The 19,496-nt window shown below is 58.2% G+C and overlaps 2 protein-coding genes across 2 annotated transcripts in view; both read right to left on the bottom strand.

Annotated features, from left to right (window-relative positions):
- Positions 1–5,931, bottom strand: part of COL7A1 (collagen type VII alpha 1 chain) — a gene marked incomplete at its 5' end in the record, with an annotated part of 31,506 nt that extends 25,575 nt beyond the window's left edge. The window contains 16 exons of the mRNA XM_080812840.1: positions 158–277; positions 862–1,005; positions 1,108–1,233; positions 1,323–1,466; positions 2,233–2,361; positions 2,451–2,600; positions 2,675–2,791; positions 2,877–3,023; positions 3,136–3,252; positions 3,350–3,479; positions 3,557–3,720; positions 3,955–4,116; positions 4,208–4,301; positions 4,377–4,536; positions 5,168–5,348; positions 5,847–5,931. Coding sequence (XP_080668966.1) covers positions 158–277; positions 862–1,005; positions 1,108–1,233; positions 1,323–1,466; positions 2,233–2,361; positions 2,451–2,600; positions 2,675–2,791; positions 2,877–3,023; positions 3,136–3,252; positions 3,350–3,479; positions 3,557–3,720; positions 3,955–4,116; positions 4,208–4,301; positions 4,377–4,536; positions 5,168–5,348; positions 5,847–5,931 — 2,170 coding nt within the window. The remainder of the gene's footprint in view (positions 1–157; positions 278–861; positions 1,006–1,107; positions 1,234–1,322; positions 1,467–2,232; positions 2,362–2,450; positions 2,601–2,674; positions 2,792–2,876; positions 3,024–3,135; positions 3,253–3,349; positions 3,480–3,556; positions 3,721–3,954; positions 4,117–4,207; positions 4,302–4,376; positions 4,537–5,167; positions 5,349–5,846) is intronic.
- A 3,779-nt stretch (positions 5,932–9,710) lies between these two features.
- UQCRC1 (ubiquinol-cytochrome c reductase core protein 1) lies at positions 9,711–19,225 on the bottom strand. Its single transcript, XM_080812042.1, has 13 exons — positions 19,112–19,225; positions 18,720–18,860; positions 16,392–16,478; positions 14,553–14,682; positions 14,140–14,338; positions 13,524–13,603; positions 11,998–12,113; positions 11,621–11,764; positions 11,341–11,501; positions 11,146–11,231; positions 10,758–10,846; positions 10,350–10,425; positions 9,711–9,904 (listed from the first exon to the last, which is right to left on the bottom strand). Exons 1-13 carry the CDS (start codon positions 19,178–19,180, stop codon positions 9,840–9,842), a joined length of 1,443 nt encoding a protein of 480 aa, XP_080668168.1. The 5' UTR covers positions 19,181–19,225; the 3' UTR covers positions 9,711–9,839.
- Positions 19,226–19,496: the final 271 nt, after the last annotated feature.

Here is a 19,496-nt window from a genome sequence, read left to right as displayed (position 1 = left end):
AATGGGAACCGAGGCAGCTCCAGGGCTGAGTAGACTCTGTCCCCCAATGCCCCACCTGGACCCCCAATTAACCCCCACCCCCCATTCCACCCAGACCTGCACCCACCCCCGTGACTCTCCAAAACCTCTAGTCCCCTCCAAAACCGCTGGTCCTCACCACGGCCTGAGTGCCAGGAGATCCTGTATCCCGTGGCACCAGGAACCCTGCTCCAGGCGATGGTGACAGATGAGCTGCTGGACTGCGTCACATGGACAGTCCTCACTGGGCCCAGTGGGTCTGGGGAGAGAGGCAATGGAGAGTCTCATGGAGGAGACAGTGGAGGGTCTGATGGGGGAGGATTGGGGGACCATCTACCAGAAGTCTATGGAAATCTAAAAGGAGACAGGGATCTGATGGGGGAGGTGGTGAATGGGCCAGATGGGGGAAGAAGTGGGGGTTATGACAGAGGAGACAGTTGCAGTCTGAGTAAAGCAGGTGATAGGAATCTGAGAGAGAAGAGGGTCTGACAGGGAAGACAATAGGGTCAGAGGAGGCAGTGAGGGGGTATTAAGTGTAAGTCTTAGAGGAGAGTCAGGTGGAGCAGAAAAGGCCGCGGGAGCCTGAGAGATGAGGTGGTGGAAATCTGAGGGCAAAGAGTGTGGGATCTTTGAGGAGAGGCAAAGGAGTCTGAGGAAGGGGGAGCTTAAAAGGAGACAAGGGAGGCCAAAGGGGAAAGCAGGACTCGGAGGGAGAAGGCAGCGGGAATCTGAAGAGGGAGACTGTGACTGATCTGGGGCGAAGCAAGGGTCTGAGAGGGGAGGGCGTGGGGGTGCAAAGGAGCACTGGAGATAGATAGCCAAGGGGCTGGGTCAGGCCCTGACCAGTTTGAGCCACGATGACTGCAGGGGGACCCTCCTCTCTTCCTCGCAGTGCTGACAAAGCCACCTGGTAGGACGTGCCAGGCCGTAGCCCCGTGATATCTGTGGAAGTGGATTCTGGGGGCAAAGTCTGGCTGGACTCTGGACCTAGGGTGAGAGGAAAGTGTTGACATGGCTCTTGCCTGCCCCCTCAATCCCCCATACCCTGACCGTTCCTCTCCATAACCCTCCCACACACCCCACACCGACCACTGTCCGTCCTCCAGCTAATCCGAAATCCACTGGCTCCAGGAACGGGGCTCCAGGCCACCCTCACTCGTGTAGCATCCGATGCCACGACTCGTAGCCCTGGGATGGCAAGTGGGGTTTCCAGTTCTGGGGGTGAAAGATAGAGGTCAGAGACCAAAATCAGGACTGCAGTGAGCCAGGCAGCTGTCCCCCCACAGCCCTTCTGCAGTACTCACCCCGGCGGACCGTGAGGATGCTGGCGCCCCCCTCGCGGGCGCCCACCCGAGCAGACACCCGCACAGTGTAGCTTAGCCCAGCCCAGACATCACCCAACTCAAAGGCTGTCTGACTTCCAGGAAGCACCAGGGTCCGTTCAACCCCTAAGAAAGGAGGCAGGGTAGGCGGGCAGGGGTCAGTGAGACACAGAGATGTGGGATGATGGCAGTCAGTGACAGACAGTGACACAGGATAATGGACCAGTGATGGAGACCCAAGATGATAGGGGTCTGTGGACAGGGATGTGGAATGTAGGACGACAGAAGTCACTGGACAGTCATAGGAATTGACAGGTCGGGTGCCTGGGTGGCTCAGTCGTTAAGCCTTTGGCTCAGGTCATGATTCCAGGGTCGTGGGATCGAGGCCCACATTGGTCTCCCTGCTCAGCAGGAAGCCTGCTTCTCCCTCTCCCACTTCCCTCTGCTTGTGTTCCCTCTCTCTCTGTCAAATAAATAAACAAAATCTTAAAAAAAAAAAAAGGAATTGACAGGTCATCAATAGACAGGGACATGGGGTGACAGGGGCCAGCATTGGGTGGGGATAGGGGCTGAGAGCTCAGCATGGACAGTGGTTCCAGCTAGAATCCCTGAAGGACAGGGACTGAGCTTGTACTTGTGGAGAAGGGGGGGAAGTTGCAGCCAGGAATGTGGGACAGCGAGTGGAGACAGACCCCAGTGAGAAGAGGGGCTGAGGCAGGACTGGGAGCAGACACCCAACGACAGATCTGGGCTCAGTTGCCACCTCGGGCGATGGATGGAGAAGGCTATGGAAACCCGGAAGCAGAAAGAGATGGGGTGAAGGTGCAGTCAGGCCCCAACAGCTGGATCTTTAATGTGTGTGTGTGTGTGTGTGTGGCTGTGACCCCCTCACCCTGGGTACTGCGCACAACAATGCGGTACTCGGTGGCCCCGGGAACTGGGCTCCAGGACACTCGCACCCGCTGCCCGGGCAGCTCAGTAGCCTGTAGGTCCGTCACAGGGCCCACAGGCAGCTCTGGACCTGTTGAAGAGTGCGGCATGAAAGTCTGCCCGGCTCCCCGCACCCCCGTCCCTTCCCCTGTCACGAGGCCAGGCCCACGGAGCCCTCACCAGTGGGGACCACGGTGGCCGGTGTGGCCACCTCACGGCCCTCCAGCAGCGTGTAGAGCGTGAGGCGGTACTCGGTGCCCGGCTGCAGCCCATCCAACTGGTAGCGGGTCACATCAGGGGGCAGCACCACCTTCTGCGGTGCCCCCAAGCCTGCAAGATGACAGGGTCAGGCCAGCTGAAGCCAAGCCCAACCCTGCCCGCCCACTCCTCTCCCCTGCACGGACCACTCTCACGCCGCCATTCCAGCCGGTAGCCACGGGCCTCAGGCACCAAGTTCCAGGAAACGAGAATGGATGTGGGGCCCAGGATGACCGGGCGCAGGGTCTGTTCAACAGAGGCATCTGCCCAGGGCACATGGGACGTCAGCAGTCTCGGTGCCCTGCCCGCCTGCCCACCCTGCCCGAAGAAAGCCCCCGGCCCTCTCACCGGTACGGGCAGTCAGGGAGGTGGTCGCCCCGACACTCTGGCCAAGCAGGCTGCTCACAGTCACCTCGTAGTCTGTGCCAGGCTCCAGGTCACGTAGCAACAGTGACCCCTGCCCAGGGCCCAGCTCCTGCTGCTGTGTGACACCGCCTGCACGGTGGGCACAGGAGGGCACAGGGGGACATGGCAGGGGTGGTCAGTGTGCCTTGCAGACTCAGAACCCTGCCATCCTATCTGAAGTGAGGGGATCCCCCTCACTCACCACTGAGGACTCGCCATGTCACACGGTAGCCAGTGGCACCCGGCACGCTCCGCCAAGCCACCAGGAGGCTGTGGGTCGTGGTGTTCTGGATGGTCAGCTCCGGCCCCTCCAGGGCAGCTGAGGGAAGGCGCACCAGGCATTAGCGGAGTCAGGGGTGGGGAGGGGTTACTGGGCGGTTAGGGGAGTGGGGTCAGAGGTTAGCAGAAGTGCTCACTGGTCCGGGCTGTCCCGCTCACGGCCTCCCCGATGCTATTGGCGTAGAGGGCTACCACGGTCACTTGGTACTCAGTCAGTGGCCGGAGACCCTGCAGCTGCGTGCTGGTCTCACCAGCAGGGACGCTCACCTGCCCAGGGTCAGAGGTCACTTTACCTTGCCCAGCCAAGTCCCCAGCCCCCCACCTGCCATCCCTGACATCCTTACCTCCCGCCGCTCGCTGGACAGTGGCTGCCCCAGCCCTGTCAGAGGAGCATACTGGACCTTGTAGCCAGTCACAGGGCCACTGGCCGCAGTCCACTGTACTCTCAAGGACTGACTGCCTGCCTCAGACAGCACCAGGTCTCGGGGACCGGAGGTCGAGTCATCAGCTAGGGAGGGCGGGGAGTCAGGTAACCAGGCGGGAGGATCAGGGGTCAGACTTAAAGCGGAGCATTGGGGTCAAAGGTCAGGAGCCCATGGGGTAGGGTCAGCACCCCAAGGGCAGGATCGGAGGACAGTACCCCCAGCCTGGTGTCAGGGGCACATGGGATGGCATCTCCACTCCCAGGTGGGGGACAGGAGCAGGGGTCCAGTTCAGGGCACAAGCGTGGGCAGGAACTCACTGGGTAGGGTCACGGGCACACCCCCTGCAGTCGTGCACACTCTCCGGGAAACAAGAGGCAGCAGGGTCCTCAAGATACTGAAGTCGTTGACGAAGAAGAAGAAATCACTGGTGGGCTGTGAAGCAACTCGCCTCAGCTCCTCGGGGTCGGCATTCTTGATCCCTGAGGGGATGGCCAGTCAGATCTCAGGGGTTCCCATGCCCTCTGACTGGCCCCCACCACAGCCCACGTGTCACCTCAGCTTGGCACTCACCCACGGCAAACAGCTTGACCCCCTGCCCCTTCAGCCGCTCGGCAGCTGTGTCCACCAGGTCCTGGGACTTCCCGTCTGTGATGAGGATACAGACCTAGGGCAGGCGCACGGGGTCAGTCAGTGTGCCCCAGCCAGCTAACGTGGGGGGCAGGGTAGGGGGAGAGATCACCTTGGGGACACCAGGTCGGGCCAGCTGGGGCAGGAAGATGTGGTCAGCCACGTGGAGAATCGCAGCCCCCGTGCGCGTGTTGCCCCCCTTGTAGCTGAGCTCACGGATGGCTCGGATCACATCGCCCCCTGAGCCAAGCGCATTGAGGCCGAACTCTGTCCTGTGCAGGGGAGGGAAGGTGGCAACAGACTCAGGGCCAGGACCTGTTCTGGCCCTGGCTTCTAGGAGGCCTCTGGGGTGAGGTTTGTGAATATCAGGTCCCCTTGAGGGTCCTCTTGGTTCTGTGACTCCTGTCCTCCACCTCTGAAGCCAGTCACAATCTCCTTTGGTACCCCTCTGTGCCCTGCCTGTGGCTGGAGCCCTTGGGGCTCCCTGCCTCTGGGAGCAGGATGTCTGGTTAATTAAATAATTGTGGGAGGAAGGGTCTGGTTGTAGGGAGGTGGCCGTTGGCCAGGCAGGGAGGCCCTCTGGGAGGGGAGAGGCCAAAGGCATCAGGAGGCTGAAACAGGGACAGTCCGGTAGGTAGGCAGGGGGCATCTGAGGCCCCTGAGCTCCCCATCTCCAGACCAGAACACACCGGGCTGTCTTTGGCAGGACACAGCCCGGAGGTGTCTCAGGTGCAAGGACTCAACCCGGGAGATCCTTGCCTGTCTCCAGAGGAGGTCCTAGCTTGGGGAAGAGGGGTCTGGGTTCCCCAAAGCCTGGCCTAGGGGTTTCTGGGCTCCCTGCTCCTGTGGGGGGAGAATCCTGGTGAGAGCTTTGGGTCCCCAGCTCCAGGGGCCACCACTCACCGGGGATCATCGCTGTACTGCACGGCAGCAAAACGCACGCCCTGTGCACTGGCCGCCCCCGAGAAGGGTAGCACCAGTCCCTCCAGGAAACCTCGCACTTCACGGAAGTTGCCTCGGCCGATGGACGAAGAACCGTCAAGCAGGAACACTATGTCAGCGGCGTAAAGGCGTGTGCAGGTCACTGGGGCAGGGAGGAGCCGTGAGGCTCTCTCCCTGGAGACCACCCACCCCTCGAGGCACTGTGGTCCCTTGGCACTAGGGGTTGGGGAGGACGGAGTAGGCCGCAGAGGCTAAGCAAACCGGCTCGGGCTGGCTGGGCCCTGGGAGCCTCTGAGGGAGGGACAGAGGAGCCCGGAGCAGACTCTGTGGGGGACTGGTGTGTGCAGAGAAGGGAGAGAGCCTGGCCATGGCTGTGGATCTGGGACTGAGGTCAGCCTCGGGGGGCCAGCGTGGAGTGACAAAGAGGGGGTGACCCAGCTTGCATGTGGGGAGCCAGAGTTTGGGATCCAACAGGATAGGATGAGGTATGGGAGACCAGCAGGGGGAGCGGAGGGTTTGGGGAGTCTGGGGAGAGTTAGCAGGGATGCAGGCAGGGTTGTGGAGGTGGGAGGGGTCCCAGATGAAAGTCAAGGGTGACAGGGTGAAGCGCCCGGATGAAGTCCTTCCCGGCGGTGCCCACCTCTCTCCCTGTGCTGGGCCCGCGCGCGGAGCGCCCCTGCCAGGATCCCGGCGCAGAGTGCGGCCACCAGGAGCGGCAGCCTCATCCTGGGTGGAGGAGACGGTCAGCCAGGCCCCCCGACTCTGTCCCTCATCCCCCGCAGCTATCGCGGTGGGAGCCCAGCGCACCCCTACCCCAGCCCCAGTCTTGCCTGCCCGTCCACCGGCTCCCGCCGCCAGCCGTTGCTGCAGTCCCGCCGCCACAGCCGAGAAAAGTCCCCGATCGGGGGGGCGGAGCTGCGGGCGGGGTCCCAGGTGGCCCGCCCCCCACCCAGCGTCCCGGAGGCCGCGCCCCCACCACCCCAGCCCGGTTAGACAACTAGACTCTACTAGAGTGTAAAGCCCCCCACCTCCTGTGGCTTCCGGGACTCCCCCCAGAAGGTTCTTGACCCTCCAACCCTGTCCAGGGTCAGAAGCTGTGACTGTTTTAAGGTCAGAGTGACTAGTGTCATGACCGCCGGAGGCTGGAATTTAGATAGGTTACGGGGGATGGAAGAGACGCAGGATGGTGGTGGGGGGAGGCTGCAGCTGGAGATGACTCACCCCCCACCCCATGGGGGTGCCCAGACAAGCCTTCAGGCCATGAGTCCCGCCGGCCACTCCTGTGATTCAGCCATCCCTGTCTCGGATCTCCTGTGCCCCACCCCAATGTCATTGACAGCTGGAGCAGCCCCCAGCAAATGAGGGGCTCTGGGCTCATCCCAGGGAAACCAAGGCACCACTGGGCTGTGTTTGCAAAATGCACCCCCCCCCCACCTTGGAAAGAGGAAGCCAGGAGGAGAGAATCAGTGTCGTGTGTATGCATACGTGTCCATCCCGGCACCCTGCACCCCCTGCCATGCCCTGAATCAGTCCCAGGCAGATGCCATCCAGCTGTGTTTGCAGGAGGGGGACTTGTCCATATGTGCAGGGTGGGACCACCCACAGTGACAGCTCAACTCTCAGGAATCCACCCCTTCCTGCCTACACCCCCACTGGTGGCCCCAAGTTCCCCCTAACTACTCGTCTTCCTTCTGGCCTGCCGGAGTCTCCTCCCTCACTCTATTCTTCTTGAAGACCCCCTTCTACCCATCATCCCCACCAGGTCCAGAGGTCACCACAGGCCCTCCCTCCTCTCCTCGCCTCTCTCAGGGCCCACCTGCAGCTGCCACCTTCATAAGTACCCTTGTGCCACTGCTCTCCCCTTAACCAGCCTGACTTCCCACCCATTTCCCTAACTGGCTTTTGTGACTTAGTCCCCTTTGACAGATCTCCAGGTCACGAACACTGCTGTCCTGAGGACATGAGTGTTTGTATGTGCATGTCTTCATCACAGGGGAGTGATATCAAGGCAGCGATGTTCCCAAGAACAGCAGGCCCCGTATTTTGTTTGTTTGTTTTCTGAGAAGCTCAGAAAGTATGTCTACACTCACCACTGCCACAGAGTCCCTTCCAACATCCTGGCCCCGGGCCTCTCCTGGGTCAACAGGCTGAGTGGGGAAGAGATGGGGACAGCTCTTCTTCATCTTCCCTGGGCCCATCTGGGCCGGTGTTGGCAGTGGTGGTTGGGGGGGAGTCTCTGGTATGGCCAGAGCTAGAGGCAATGAAGACCATCCATGCTGCCTGTTTTCCTGTTGCCCAGATGGCTGAAGCTACAGAATGGCCCCTCTTATCACTGATCCCTCCCCCATCATAGGATACAGGGCTGTGACCCACGGGGTCCAGAACTTTTTCCAAGGTCATGGTCTCCCCAGCCCAGCCCTTAAAGCTGTCTGATGGGTAAGAAGAGCAGAGAACCAGACACAATCTCCTTATGGAGGCAGCCCCTGCCCTCAAGTCCCCTACCTCCTCTTGCACATCAGAGGCGAGAGCTCACCGTAGGGTCATAGACACGTGGCGGTCCAGCCTGTAGGGGCGACTGGACAGCCTGCTGAGAGGGTAGCAGGACCATGATGTGCCCTGGAAAGGAAGGGCTGCCTTCTGTGTGGGGGTCCCTCAAAGGGTTCTGGGAGCGGCTGTTGGGAGGTTCAAGCACAGGGGCGATGGGTGAGACTGGAGCCCCCTGAGACCACGAGCAGGGATGTGACCATCCGAGTCTCTTGACTCCAGCCTCCTGGCAGGTGCACAGGCTAGGGCACAGCTCCAGAGCCCAGCACCTTCTATCTGAAGAGTGGGGTCCCGGAGCTCCGTCCTTCTTCTCACGCTCCACCCGAAACCTCCTTCTCTGGCTTCAGTCCCTACCTCTGCCAGGTGGTACCACATCTTTAACTGGGGCTTTTTAGGATTCCAGACCCACACATCCCACTGTCTTGGACACCTCCAAATTTCTCACCAAAACTATGGCCAAAGCTAGGCAGGTCGTCCTCTTCCAACCTATCCCTCCTTGGGGTACCCCAGCGCTGCTGGGGCTACTGTCCTGCTTGTGTCCCCTGCAGCCCGCTCCAGCTCTTCCTACGGCTGTGACCTCTGCTCTGCCATAGCACAGTTCGCTGGGGTGCCACAGAAATCCAGCCTGAGCCCCCATGCTAAACCTCAGGCTGCCCGTCACTTCTCTTCCCAGTAACCTCCATGGTACCTCCTTCAAAATGTCTCCAGAGCACAGATCAAACTCCCTGGCTTGGTGTGCAAGGTCTGTTGGGACCAGATCACATCCAGGAGTGCCCAGCACCCCCAGAACCTTTCTAAGCCTGGGCTTAGAAATCAACCCCATCTTCTAGGAGCTCACACTCACTCCCTGGACCCAGTGCACCACATCTATAAGCACCAGGGTGGGCCTGTCAGGGTTCTGCACTGTCTAGCAGGTTCTCTCAAAGTAGGGGGATGACCTGGGGCCTCCAGCTCTGGGTTCTAGCGGGCACTCGATGGTTATTTCCTAATTGACAACTGGTGACAGCAGAGATGAGAGAAAGGCACTGGGGCAGGGCAGGAGGGATTCAAGGGTTGTTTGGGGCCACTGCAAGGCCGATGATGCTGGGTGATTTCTCAACCACCTCTGTCCCCGCACCCTGTTCCTGACTGCCAGTGGCACTCCCCCAGGAGAATCAGGCCCCTCACTTCCACTTCCTTCCTGGGCTCCCAGGGAACCTGACTGCAGAAGGGCTGGAGACACAGAAAGAGGGGTCTACCTGCTCACCGGCCTTGTAGGGCCAGGGCCTGAAGGGGGACCAGGCAGCTCTGAGCTCCACTGGCTCCTGGCTGCCACAGGTAGATGGGAAGGGGATCATCAGGCCAGCAGCTCAGGACTTGCCTGGGACAGATTAGTCAAGGGAGAGGGCTCAGGCCCCACTGAGCTCAGGGCTATTCTCAGAGCCTGAGTCAGCGGCAAATCGAGGCAAAGGATTCCTGCCCTGCCTGTCCAGGCAACAGTCAGAAATCAGATGGGAACACTATGCCCCAGGCTATCATCCTCCCAGGATCCCGAGTAAACATTCGAAGGAGGCTTCCTCAGGGACTGTCCTTGGCCCTTCCTGGTCCGTCCAGGGGGCCAGAAACCGCCAGAAGGCATACTACACGGGGCCCACACCAAAGGGCTTCCCTCCTGAGCCACAAGAGTTCCCAGGCAGGGACCTCTACCAGGGCAGAAGCATGGGTTCCCACACCCTACTCTTGGGACAGACTAGCTAGGAGCATCCCCCACGTGGCTAAGTGGAAACATCTGGCTTCAGCTCACTGCAGCCATCAAAGGCTTCCGGCTTCCATAATGCAGCCCCCACGCTCGCCCCTGGCTGAGGAGACATCAGCCTGTAGGAAGGCGGAAGGATCTGGGGCATACAGAACTGGAGGAAAGTCCCTGCTCCCCCATCCGCTGCCCAGAGGACTCCACAGCAATACCAAGAGAACAAAACAGTTCTCAACACAAGCCTTTATTGGAGGTAAGGTCATCTGCACACAGGTCTGAAGAACCGAGGTGGTATGTCTGTGGCGGGGAGAGACCGTGAACCTTGGCCCAGCCCTCTCGCCCATACAGCCGTCCTGCCTAGAAACGCAGCCAGTACATGCCGCTGCGGATCCGGTTGTAGTCTGGGAGCTGCTCAATGGGGCCTGTGGAGAGAGGGTGGGGTGTCAGGGCGGAGTACCTGGCCTGTGCAGGGACACCTGGCCCGGTGCCGCACCCAACTCAGAGCTGCCCAGAGCAGCACAAAACAGGCTTTGAGTGGAAAAAGGGAAAAGAACATTCCCCCAGGGCTGCCGAGCCTGTCACTTCATGCTCTGGCTCTTGGAGCCCCACCCCACACACGGAGGTGTCCGTTACCTGGCGGGTGTGGAGTATTGATGGAGGCACCTTGGCAGGGAGTCAGGGAGCTGCTGGGACAGGTTTTCTGAGCAAGAACTCCCTGGCAGCCAGTCTATTGGGCAGAGCCTCTCGGGGGCCTCAGTTTGCTGCTGCCAGTGCAGGCTGGGGGGTGGGGGGAGGGCAGAGGCAGAAGGGGAGGCCAACAGGAGGCCTGAGGAGACGGACAAAGAACAGGGTCTCTAGGCCACTCACCAAATCCAGCCACTGCTGGACACTGGTCATAGAAGTACTTGGAGCAGACCTCACGGACCACGCTGGCATCCACTTCCTGCAGGAGAAACAGAAACCACATTGACGGGCAGATTCCGGAACCACCTCAGCTCAGCCCACCAAGATCTTCCACATGGACCAAGGAGCTGCCCCCTTGGCCAAAGGAGAAAGGCAGCGGGGCCCTGCCTGCCGCAGACCTCAGCAGGCCCCACCCAGGCCCTCAGCCTTCAGCGCCTCTGCCCCGCCCTCTAACGATGCACCCTGTTGGTGCCAAAGACACCAGGGATGCCTGCAGGAGCAGTCTGCCCCGTGCACTGTCAGGCCTCAACTCCCGGCCCTAGGAGTCTGCCAGGTCAAGACTCCAGAACCTCTCCCAGGGGCCCACATTACCGCAATGCGGCTTTCCCACTCGGCCAGGGGGATGCGCCGGCCATAGGTCAAGAGACTGCGTCCGATGTCTTCACACACAGGAGTGGTGCCTGCAAGGATCAGGGGAGGCTTACAGGTGCCCCCCAGCCCCCCGCCCCAGTCCAGTCCTGGAGCACAGATGCTCACTGAGCCTCCAGCTCCAGGCTGACACCTGTACCGAGGGCCAACCCCAGATCCCAGCCCCCGCTCCCATCATCGGCTCCTCTAGCAGCTGACCTGGCCATGGCAGCAGGGATATGGCATGGCCTTCAAAGCTCTCCTCTCCCATCCTGGCTGGAACTGTGGCTACCCTAGGGCCATCCCTGCCAGGCTGTGCACCACACCCTCCCCACAGAGCTGCACGACTCACCATCCAGATGAGCCACCAGGGCATTTCTGAGGATGTTTTTGCCCCGCAGCACCTCACTCTCTGTGGCACTGGTGCACAGGCGCATCCTAAAGCGGGTGGGGGGTGGGTGGTCATCGGAGGGACGGGGCTGTCCCCTACCCCCACCGTCCTGCTCAAAGGCCCCTCCCGAGCCTAGCAGCATGGGCCTCCACTCACCACTGGCCCTGCAGGAAGAACATCATGTCGTCAATGTTCATGCGATCGCAGACAAAGTGTGCGCCCAGCAACCCAGTCTCCGTGTAGCAGATGTTGAAGGTCTGGAAACTCTGGCACAGCTTGTTGGTCACGGAGACAGCGGCCAGCGGGCTGGACAGGTGCTGCCAGGGGCGAGGATCGTCAGCAACCACCTCCCTGTCTGCGGCTCACCCCAAGCCCCACAGTGCAGGAGCTAGGGGCCTGGCACCCCCTGCTCCCAGAAGGTGAGCCCCGCACTCACTGTGCCGCCGCCGTAAGTGCAGTCGTAGTGGCCAATGATGGCATTGGCCACTTGGAGGGCTACGTTGTCCGGGTTGGCCCAGCCAGGCCCCTCTACTGCAATAGCTACATGGGCCAAGGGCAGAGCATCATCGCGATGACGGATCTGAGGAAGAACATGGCAAGACTGAGAGAGCCAGCACGTCCAGGAGACCGGGGAGGGTAGCAGGCGTGTGTGAAGCATGCACATGCGTGTGTGAACACGTGTGCTTGAGGCAGCGGCCACAGGACCCGTTCCCCACCCTCAAAGATCTCTGGCCTCATGAAGACAACCACGTTCACGAGGGTCCTTCCAGAGGCCCAAGCTGGGAATACCACCCCTGCCCACAGGCGGCCCACCTCGCTGCCCGTGAAGCGGCATGGGGCCAGGGTGGGCATGGTGTCCTCCGCGTACACCTCTGAGACGCTGCCAAAGTGCTTCTGGGCAAGGTCAAGCAGCTGCCGGTGCTCCACCCCTGCTGAGACAGTGAGCGCCGTGACTGGCTGGGCAGCAGGAGCCACAGCCCAGGGTCAGGGGAGGCACTCACAGGCGGAGGGCCCCGCGTCCTGTCTCGGTGGGCAACAGCGGAAGGCAGACACATCAGAACAGGGTAAGGGAAGAGAACCCTTCAGAGAGACTCTGCCTCAAGGGGTGGGGCGGGTACCTCCGGACCCAAGAGCCTCTATCACCTCAGCCCCAGGGAAGCAGCTGCATGCCGGGCTTGAACATGTGTCCCCGGGGAATGCATTCTCCCCCACAATAACGACAAGCCTGGGGCTCCTCAAGCACCAGGCCAGCCGCCCTCCTTTTCCCTCTGATCCTTCCTCAAGCAGATGGTTTGAGGCTGCTGCCCTGGCGCGGGAAGGGGAGGCTAACGAGAGGGCACAGAGGTGCTCTTGCAGGGCCATGACTCATCCTGGGGACATTCACAATGTTGTGACCTCAGTCCCTCAGGACGCTGCAGGACCTCACATCCTCGCCTTTACAAGAGGAGGTCTCTGCTGCTCAAGCATCCTGACCAGCTGGCACTGTGGCCATAAGCAGCCTGCCAGGTACCTCAGCCTTTACTCCTTGCTTCCCTGAGCTCACAGCCTGCTGGATGCAACACAGCCTCACATGCCACTCGCTTAAACTGCCCTTGGTGCCCCAGGTCACAGGCCCCACGGCCACCAACCATGCCCTTCCCAGCAGTCCTTTTCACCCACCCGACTGCCAAGGCCACAAGCTGGAGAAGTATCCTTAACCCCATTCCTGTCCGCTTCCCACCATGGTCAGACGTCCTTCAGGTTTCCATCTATGAAACCATCCCTCGCTCCCACCGCTTCCCACCAGACATTTGCCATAGACCTTCCCTGGTCTGCCTGCCTGCGCTCTGGCCCCCACACGGCAGCTAAGCCTCGGCCATGACACCGCCCTGCCCCTCTGCTTAGGCTCCCCACTCCCCACTTGACCCCCCCAATCCTTCAGACCTTGGTTCCAGCAACACATCCTTCAAAAGCATCCCCTAACCTCCAACTTTGCACTTCGCAGCCTGTCATCAAATGTGCATTGACACACCACGGTGTCCGGCCTGCCCACTAGCAAGGCTACGAGGAACCAATCTGCTAGCAAGGCTTACAGCTCTCACCGGCCTGCTAAGTGGGTCCCTTGAGGGGCAAGGCGGGGCTGAGAAAGACCTGTACTAACAAGGCCGAGCAGCATCCCTACATGGCAGGGCCCGGCGGGGGCAGCAGGGCAGAATCCCACCCCACCTTAGAGGGCATGAGAGCAAGCTCACTGTCCTCAAGGACAGGACAGGAGCAGGGTCCCCAGGGGTGGAAGATCCCCTACGGTCAGAAGCAGGAGAGCTGGGCTCTGGTAACCAAGGATGGTGCCCAGCACTTACCTCCAGCTGCTGCCAGCACCATGCGAGGGGCCTTGTAATGCCTGCTGAGGTACTCGGTCAGGTCTGCACGAGACAGCTTCCTGTAAGACACACAGCCAGTGGCTCAACGCCTCTCCCAAACCACAGCAGTCTGGGTCCCATAGAAACAGAGCTGAGGAGACAAGGAGAGACATGGCTTCTACGGGGAGCGGGCCCTAGCACAGCCTTCGATCCCCTTCCCCATCTCTGCCACCCACCCTCTGGCCCCCCTCACGTCAGCCCTCAGGACAGACTCAGTCCTTCCTCTCCGAGGAGGCTGTGAGCTGATGCTGGGAAGCTCTCAAGGGGCCGTGTCAGAGCTCGTCCCATAAAAGGACAAAAAACCACGCAGACATAATCCCCAACGCTCCCTCTCTCAGGTTGTCAGGACACACATAAAATCATACCCTACAAGGAGGCCCCTCACTCAAGTGAAGATCACACAGGCATTCAAAAAGACCCCCAGGGACCATATGGCAACAGAGAAAACATTTCCAGTTGTATAAATTAAGAACATATGATAGCACAGGCCGCCTAAAAACAAACTCGTGTGGATAGTACTTGAGCACGCGCCAACACGGGCCCAGCCACCCCTCACCTGACATTCCCGCTGGGCCCCTCCACAGCCTGGGCTAGAGGTGTGCCCTGGAACGCCGTGGCATGCAGGTAGTCAAAGACCACATCCCGCATACACGCATCGTTCTCCTGCAGCTCCTGGAGGATCACATCCCGCTCCTTCTCGATCTGGGAGTCTTCTAGACTGCAGTTCTGCACAATGTCGGCCAGGAGCTCCACAGCTGGATGCAAGAAGGGCAGGTGTGGGTACCAGGTGGGCCACTGTGGGCCAGTAACGGCACAAACCCCCCAGGCCTGGCAGGCCTGCTTGCCCTGCTGCAAGAGGATACTGTTGGGGTAACCCCATTCTCCGGCCAGTCCAAGCTCCTGGCAGAGGTCCTGTCCTCTGCTCCCTGAAGTCCTATCCCCGTCCCTGCCCTCTCCTCTATGCATTACCTTTTGGCAGGTCCTTGGACAGCGCCTTGATGTAGTAGGCCGTGTGCTCCCGTGTACTGTAGGCATTGAGATGGGCCCCCATGCTCTCCACCTCCTTTTCCAAGGCACTGCCAGGCCGATTCTTTGTTCCCTTGAACCAGGTATCAACAGGACCAATCAGGGGCCACATGGGAACTCAGGATCCCTATCTTGAAAGGCCAAAGTCCCAGCAGGACCACTCGTTCATAGGCACCGCCTTCAAAAAAGACTACAGGGATACAGGGCCTACAATCTGTGCTCACCAAGTGCTGAACAGGCCACAGTATCACAGGCTAATCAAATGGAGAGAGCCAGAGGCCAGGAGAGAAAGGCACGGCCAGTTCAAGTACAGCCTGAAATCCACAGCCCCACAGCAGCCTGGCCTTACCAGCATTCTCTGTCACCTCACTGACAGTCATGGTCAGGTCAGCTCACGTCAATGTTCAGGTGATGGTGCCATGACCCACTCCACCCCCACGCCATTCACATGACTATGTGTATGTTAGTGGACAGCTCCATGGGACTCAACCCCAGTCGTGTGTGTCCATTTGTGTGTTCCTGTCCACTGGCACACACACTCATGTTGAGATCTACACACACACTTGTGATGCTGCTGCTGCTGGCTAAACGGCCTGCCTGGGCCTGCTCCACACCCCCACCCATCCGTATCTCCTTCTCCATTTCTTCATTCATTTATAGTATTTTTTTTTTAGATTTTATTTATTTATTTGACAGAGAGAGATCACAAGTAGGCAGAGAGATAGAGGGGGAAGCAGGCTCCCCGCTGAGCAGAGAGCCCGATGCGGGGCTCGATCCCAGGATCCTGAGATCATGACCCGAGCCCAAAGGGAGAGGCTCAACCCACTGAGCCACCCAGGTGCCCCATTTCTTCATTCATTTAAAAAACTCAAGACTTCAGGGTGCCTGGGTGGCTCAGTGGGTTAATCCTCTGCCTTCGGCTCAGGTCATGATCCCAGGGTCCTGGGATCGAGCCCTGCATCGGGCTCTCTGCTCAGCAGGGAGCCTGCTTCCTCCTCTCTCTCTGCCTACTTGCGATCTCTCTCTGTCAAATAAATAAATAAAATCTTAAAAAAATAAAATAAAAAGATAAAAATAAAAAAAATAAAAAACGCGGGGCGCCTGGGTGGCTCAGTGGGTTAAAGCCTCTGCCTTCGGCTCAGGTCATGATCTCAGGGTCCTGGGATCGAGCCCCGCATCGGGCTCTCTGCTCAGCAGGGAGCCTGCTTCCCCCTCTCTCTCTGCCTGACTCTCTGCCTACTTGTGATCTCTGTCTGTCAAATAAATAAATAAAATCTTTAAATAAATAAAAAATAAAAAAATAATAAAATAAAAAACTCAGACCTCATGCCAACACGGGCTGGCTGAGGGGCTGAGGGTGGATACTGTCCCCACCTTCAAGACACCTCGATGCCCAAGTATTCTGCCAGAGGAGAGCATTTGACAATAATGCAGGCCAGCCCAAGTCTAGGAATTTGTTAAAATACACGTGTCTATCTACATGTTTCATGTTTCTGCACCAACGCATGCACACAACACAGGCCTGGCCTCTCTGGTGAGGAGTAGGGTCCTGTGGCTCCCTGGGTTTTTTTCTGGCTCTGGGGGCCTTATGCAGGCGCTGACCAGATAGGTGCTCACCCAGCAGAGGCTAAATCCATGCGGTTCCTTCCAGAAAAGCCAGCCAGAGATCGACCCCCAGCTGAAGCCCATAACTGAGGAGGCTGACTTTGCTAACCCGCATCCTCAGAAGAGATAAGAGGCAGCCCTAACCCCAAAGGAGATGTAGGACTTCAGGAGCCTCACCTTGAAAGCCAGATGCTCCAAAAAGTAACCTGCCCCATTGTTCTTCTCAGTCTCGTAACGGCTGCCAACGTCAATCCAGACCCCGACCTGGACAAGAAGCCATCAACAAAGGTAACACAGAAACCACCCCAGCCCCCACTTACACCCTACCCTAGATGACTCATCAGAAGCCCCAGGTAGGTGGTCACCGTCCCAGAGTAGGGGAGAGCTGTTTCAGTAGGACCCCTGTGCTTTGAGCTACAGCTGTGCTCTGGGCATAGGCACTAGCTGAAAGACATACTGTGTTACCTTTCCTTCCCATTCTATTTACGGACTGGTTCCCAAGGAAGTTTCTAACTGTGCACACTCGCCTGACCCCATTACCGTATGAAATATTATATTTTTTTATTCCTTTTCAGTTCTTTTTTTTTTTTAATTTTTTTTAAGGCAAGCAACATTTCATTTGCAAACAACTTATTTTCTCCTTTCTAAAAATTATACTCTGTGGGCGCCTGGGTGGCTCAGTGGGTTGGACCTCTGCCTTCGGCTCAGGTCATAATCTCAGGGTCCTGGGATCGAGTCCCGCATTGGGCTCTCTGCTCAGCAGGGAGCCTGCATCCCCCCTCTCTCTGCCTACTTGTGATCTCTTTCTCTCTCTATCAAATAAATAAATAAAATCTTATTAAAAAAATAAATAAAAGTAAAAAGTATACCCTGCCTTTGTTCTGATGATTTTGTCTTTCACCATTAAGAAAGGAGGCTATTGGGGCGCCTGGGTGGCTCAGTGGGTTAAAGCCTCTGCCTTCGGCTCAGGTCATGATCCCAGGGTCCTGGGATTGAGCCCCACATCAGGCTCTCTGCTCAGCCAGGAGCCTGCTTCCCCCCCCCCGCCACCTCTCTCTCTCTCTGCCTGACTCTCTGCCTACTTGTGATCTCTGTCTGTCAAATAAATAAATAAAAAATCTTAAAAAAAAAAAAAAAAGAAAAGAAAGGAGGCTATTGGTTTAGACACTGAACATTTTCTCTTATTAAGCAAGGAGCTTTCATTCACAATTATTTTTAAAAAGTTTTTAACCAGCCTTGAATACTTAACACTGCCAAGTGTCTCACTGGCACCCAATGAGAATCTCAGTTTCCTCAACAGCCTCCTGGTGTGCTATGAAACACACACCACCTCACTCACTCCACCCAGGCCACATCTATCTAGTTTTTTAATATTTGCTCACGGCTGATTTTAAATTTTCACATATACTTTCCCAAGAGATGTCGATATACATACCACATATCACAAATTCTTACACTAGGATTTGTTACACAACTAACGTCTCAGAAAGAAAAATTAATCTTACAACCCATGGTAGCTTTTGGGTATCACCGACAGCGTTCTTTCTCCAGCAGTGGTGTCCCTTACAATCTAGAGCATCTCAGAGTCCATGAAATACAGCAATCTCTCCCAAATTTTCTTAACAGGCTTTGGGTCAGTTTATATATGCGCCATGTAATACAGAAGCTGCCCATGATCTTTTACTGTGTTCACTAACAACTTATATCAAAGGACATTATTTGTTCCTGGAAAACTGAAAGAATTTACCAATAAAAGGACTTAGCCCTGGAGTTTAGGGTGCAGAGGATTACTCTTGAGAATCCTCTCACCTATTCACGCATCTAGCCAAGATTTCTCTCCTTAAGTCAATTTAGAGGATTTGTATCTTTTTTTTTTTAAGATTTTTTATTTCTTTATGTAACAGAGAGAGATCACAAGTAGGCAGAGAGGCGGGGGGGGGGAGGGGGAGAGCAAGCTCCCTGCTGTGCAGAGAGCCCGATGTGGGGCTCGATCCCAGGACCCTGCTATCAGGGCCTGAGCCGAAGGCAGAGGCTTTAACCCACTGAACCACCCAGGCGCCCCTAGAGGATCTGTATCTTTTGGAACATCATGTTTCTTTGGAATCTTCAAATACATTCCTTACACAAGTGCATAAGCAGTCTAGCCAGGAGATACTTTGGGCTGAGTCTAGCAGTCACTTTATGTCTCTGAAACCCACTTCCCTCACGGTAAAATGAAAACAGGATCACCTCTCTCCTATGGGCTACTTAAGAAAACGCTGCAAAGAACTTGGCCGCCTGCGTGGCAGGCATCATATGCTAAATGAGTGTGGGTTATAGTGAGGAAGGCCCCAAGAAGCCAGGCCTAGCCGGGGTAGGGATTAAGGTGGTAGAATCAATCCAGCGGTGAGTGAGGAAGAGTCCGACCCAAACCACAGAGGACTTGAGCCCAAGGTCACACCCTGACTTGGGAAAAGACGCCAAGCGCAATATAAACGCGGCCTCCCGAGAGGAGCCCCCGCTCACCGTGCAGGTAGGCTGGGAGGACTGTTCGGAGGCCACTCGCAGCCCGTTGTCCAGCACGCTGACCTGTGTCTCTGGCACGCTCTGAAGAGCTTGGGCGAAGGTGGCGGTGCTGCGCAAGGCAGGCGACCTCAGCAGGACCGGCTGCATAAAGGGACGACCAAGACTGAGGGCTGGGTTGCAGGATCTCTCTTCGGCTCACAAGCCAGCAGTGGGATCCCGGTCGCCGCCCCCCGGCCAGCCGCGAGACTCCCATCACCGCTCAGCGCCGTGACCTTCGCACGGCCCTGACCCCGGAACCTCCCCAATCTCCACCCTCCGCCGCTAACAGTCCGCTCCCCTCCGCGTGCCGAAGCCCCGAGCTCCACGGCCTTGTGCTCTCGCTGTCGCCTCACCGAGCTGCGGGTGCGCAGCAGCACTCTCGTCCCGGCCCCCGCCGCCCGGCAAACTGCGGAAGCCGCCATCTTCTAGCTCCGGTCGTCGTTACGTCGGGCCGCGCAAGCGTAGAGTGGATGCGGCGGCACCGAGGCGCAGGCGCACTACCGCAGACGTGGGACTCCGCCGCCTCCTGGCGGAGACCAGGAGTATTCACGCGGGGCTGGTACGTGGTTCTGTCCGCGAGTCCATCGGTACCTGCGTGCCTCAGCCCACCTGGCTGTCCACGGCCACTGCGGGCCCATCCGCGGTCCAGTACATCTTCCCCTTTCCGTGGGAGGCAAAGAGCGCGATGTTTCTCACGAACCGCGGGCGTCCGAATCCACTGCGTGCTCGGAGTTGCGG

The sequence above is a fragment of the Martes martes genome (genome assembly GCF_963455335.1).
Source record: "Martes martes genome assembly, chromosome: 1".
In the NCBI taxonomy this organism is placed as follows: Eukaryota; Metazoa; Chordata; class Mammalia; order Carnivora; family Mustelidae; genus Martes; species Martes martes.
The sequence above is the reverse complement of the archived record's forward strand: the minus strand, read 5'-3'. Positions and strand labels throughout refer to the sequence as shown.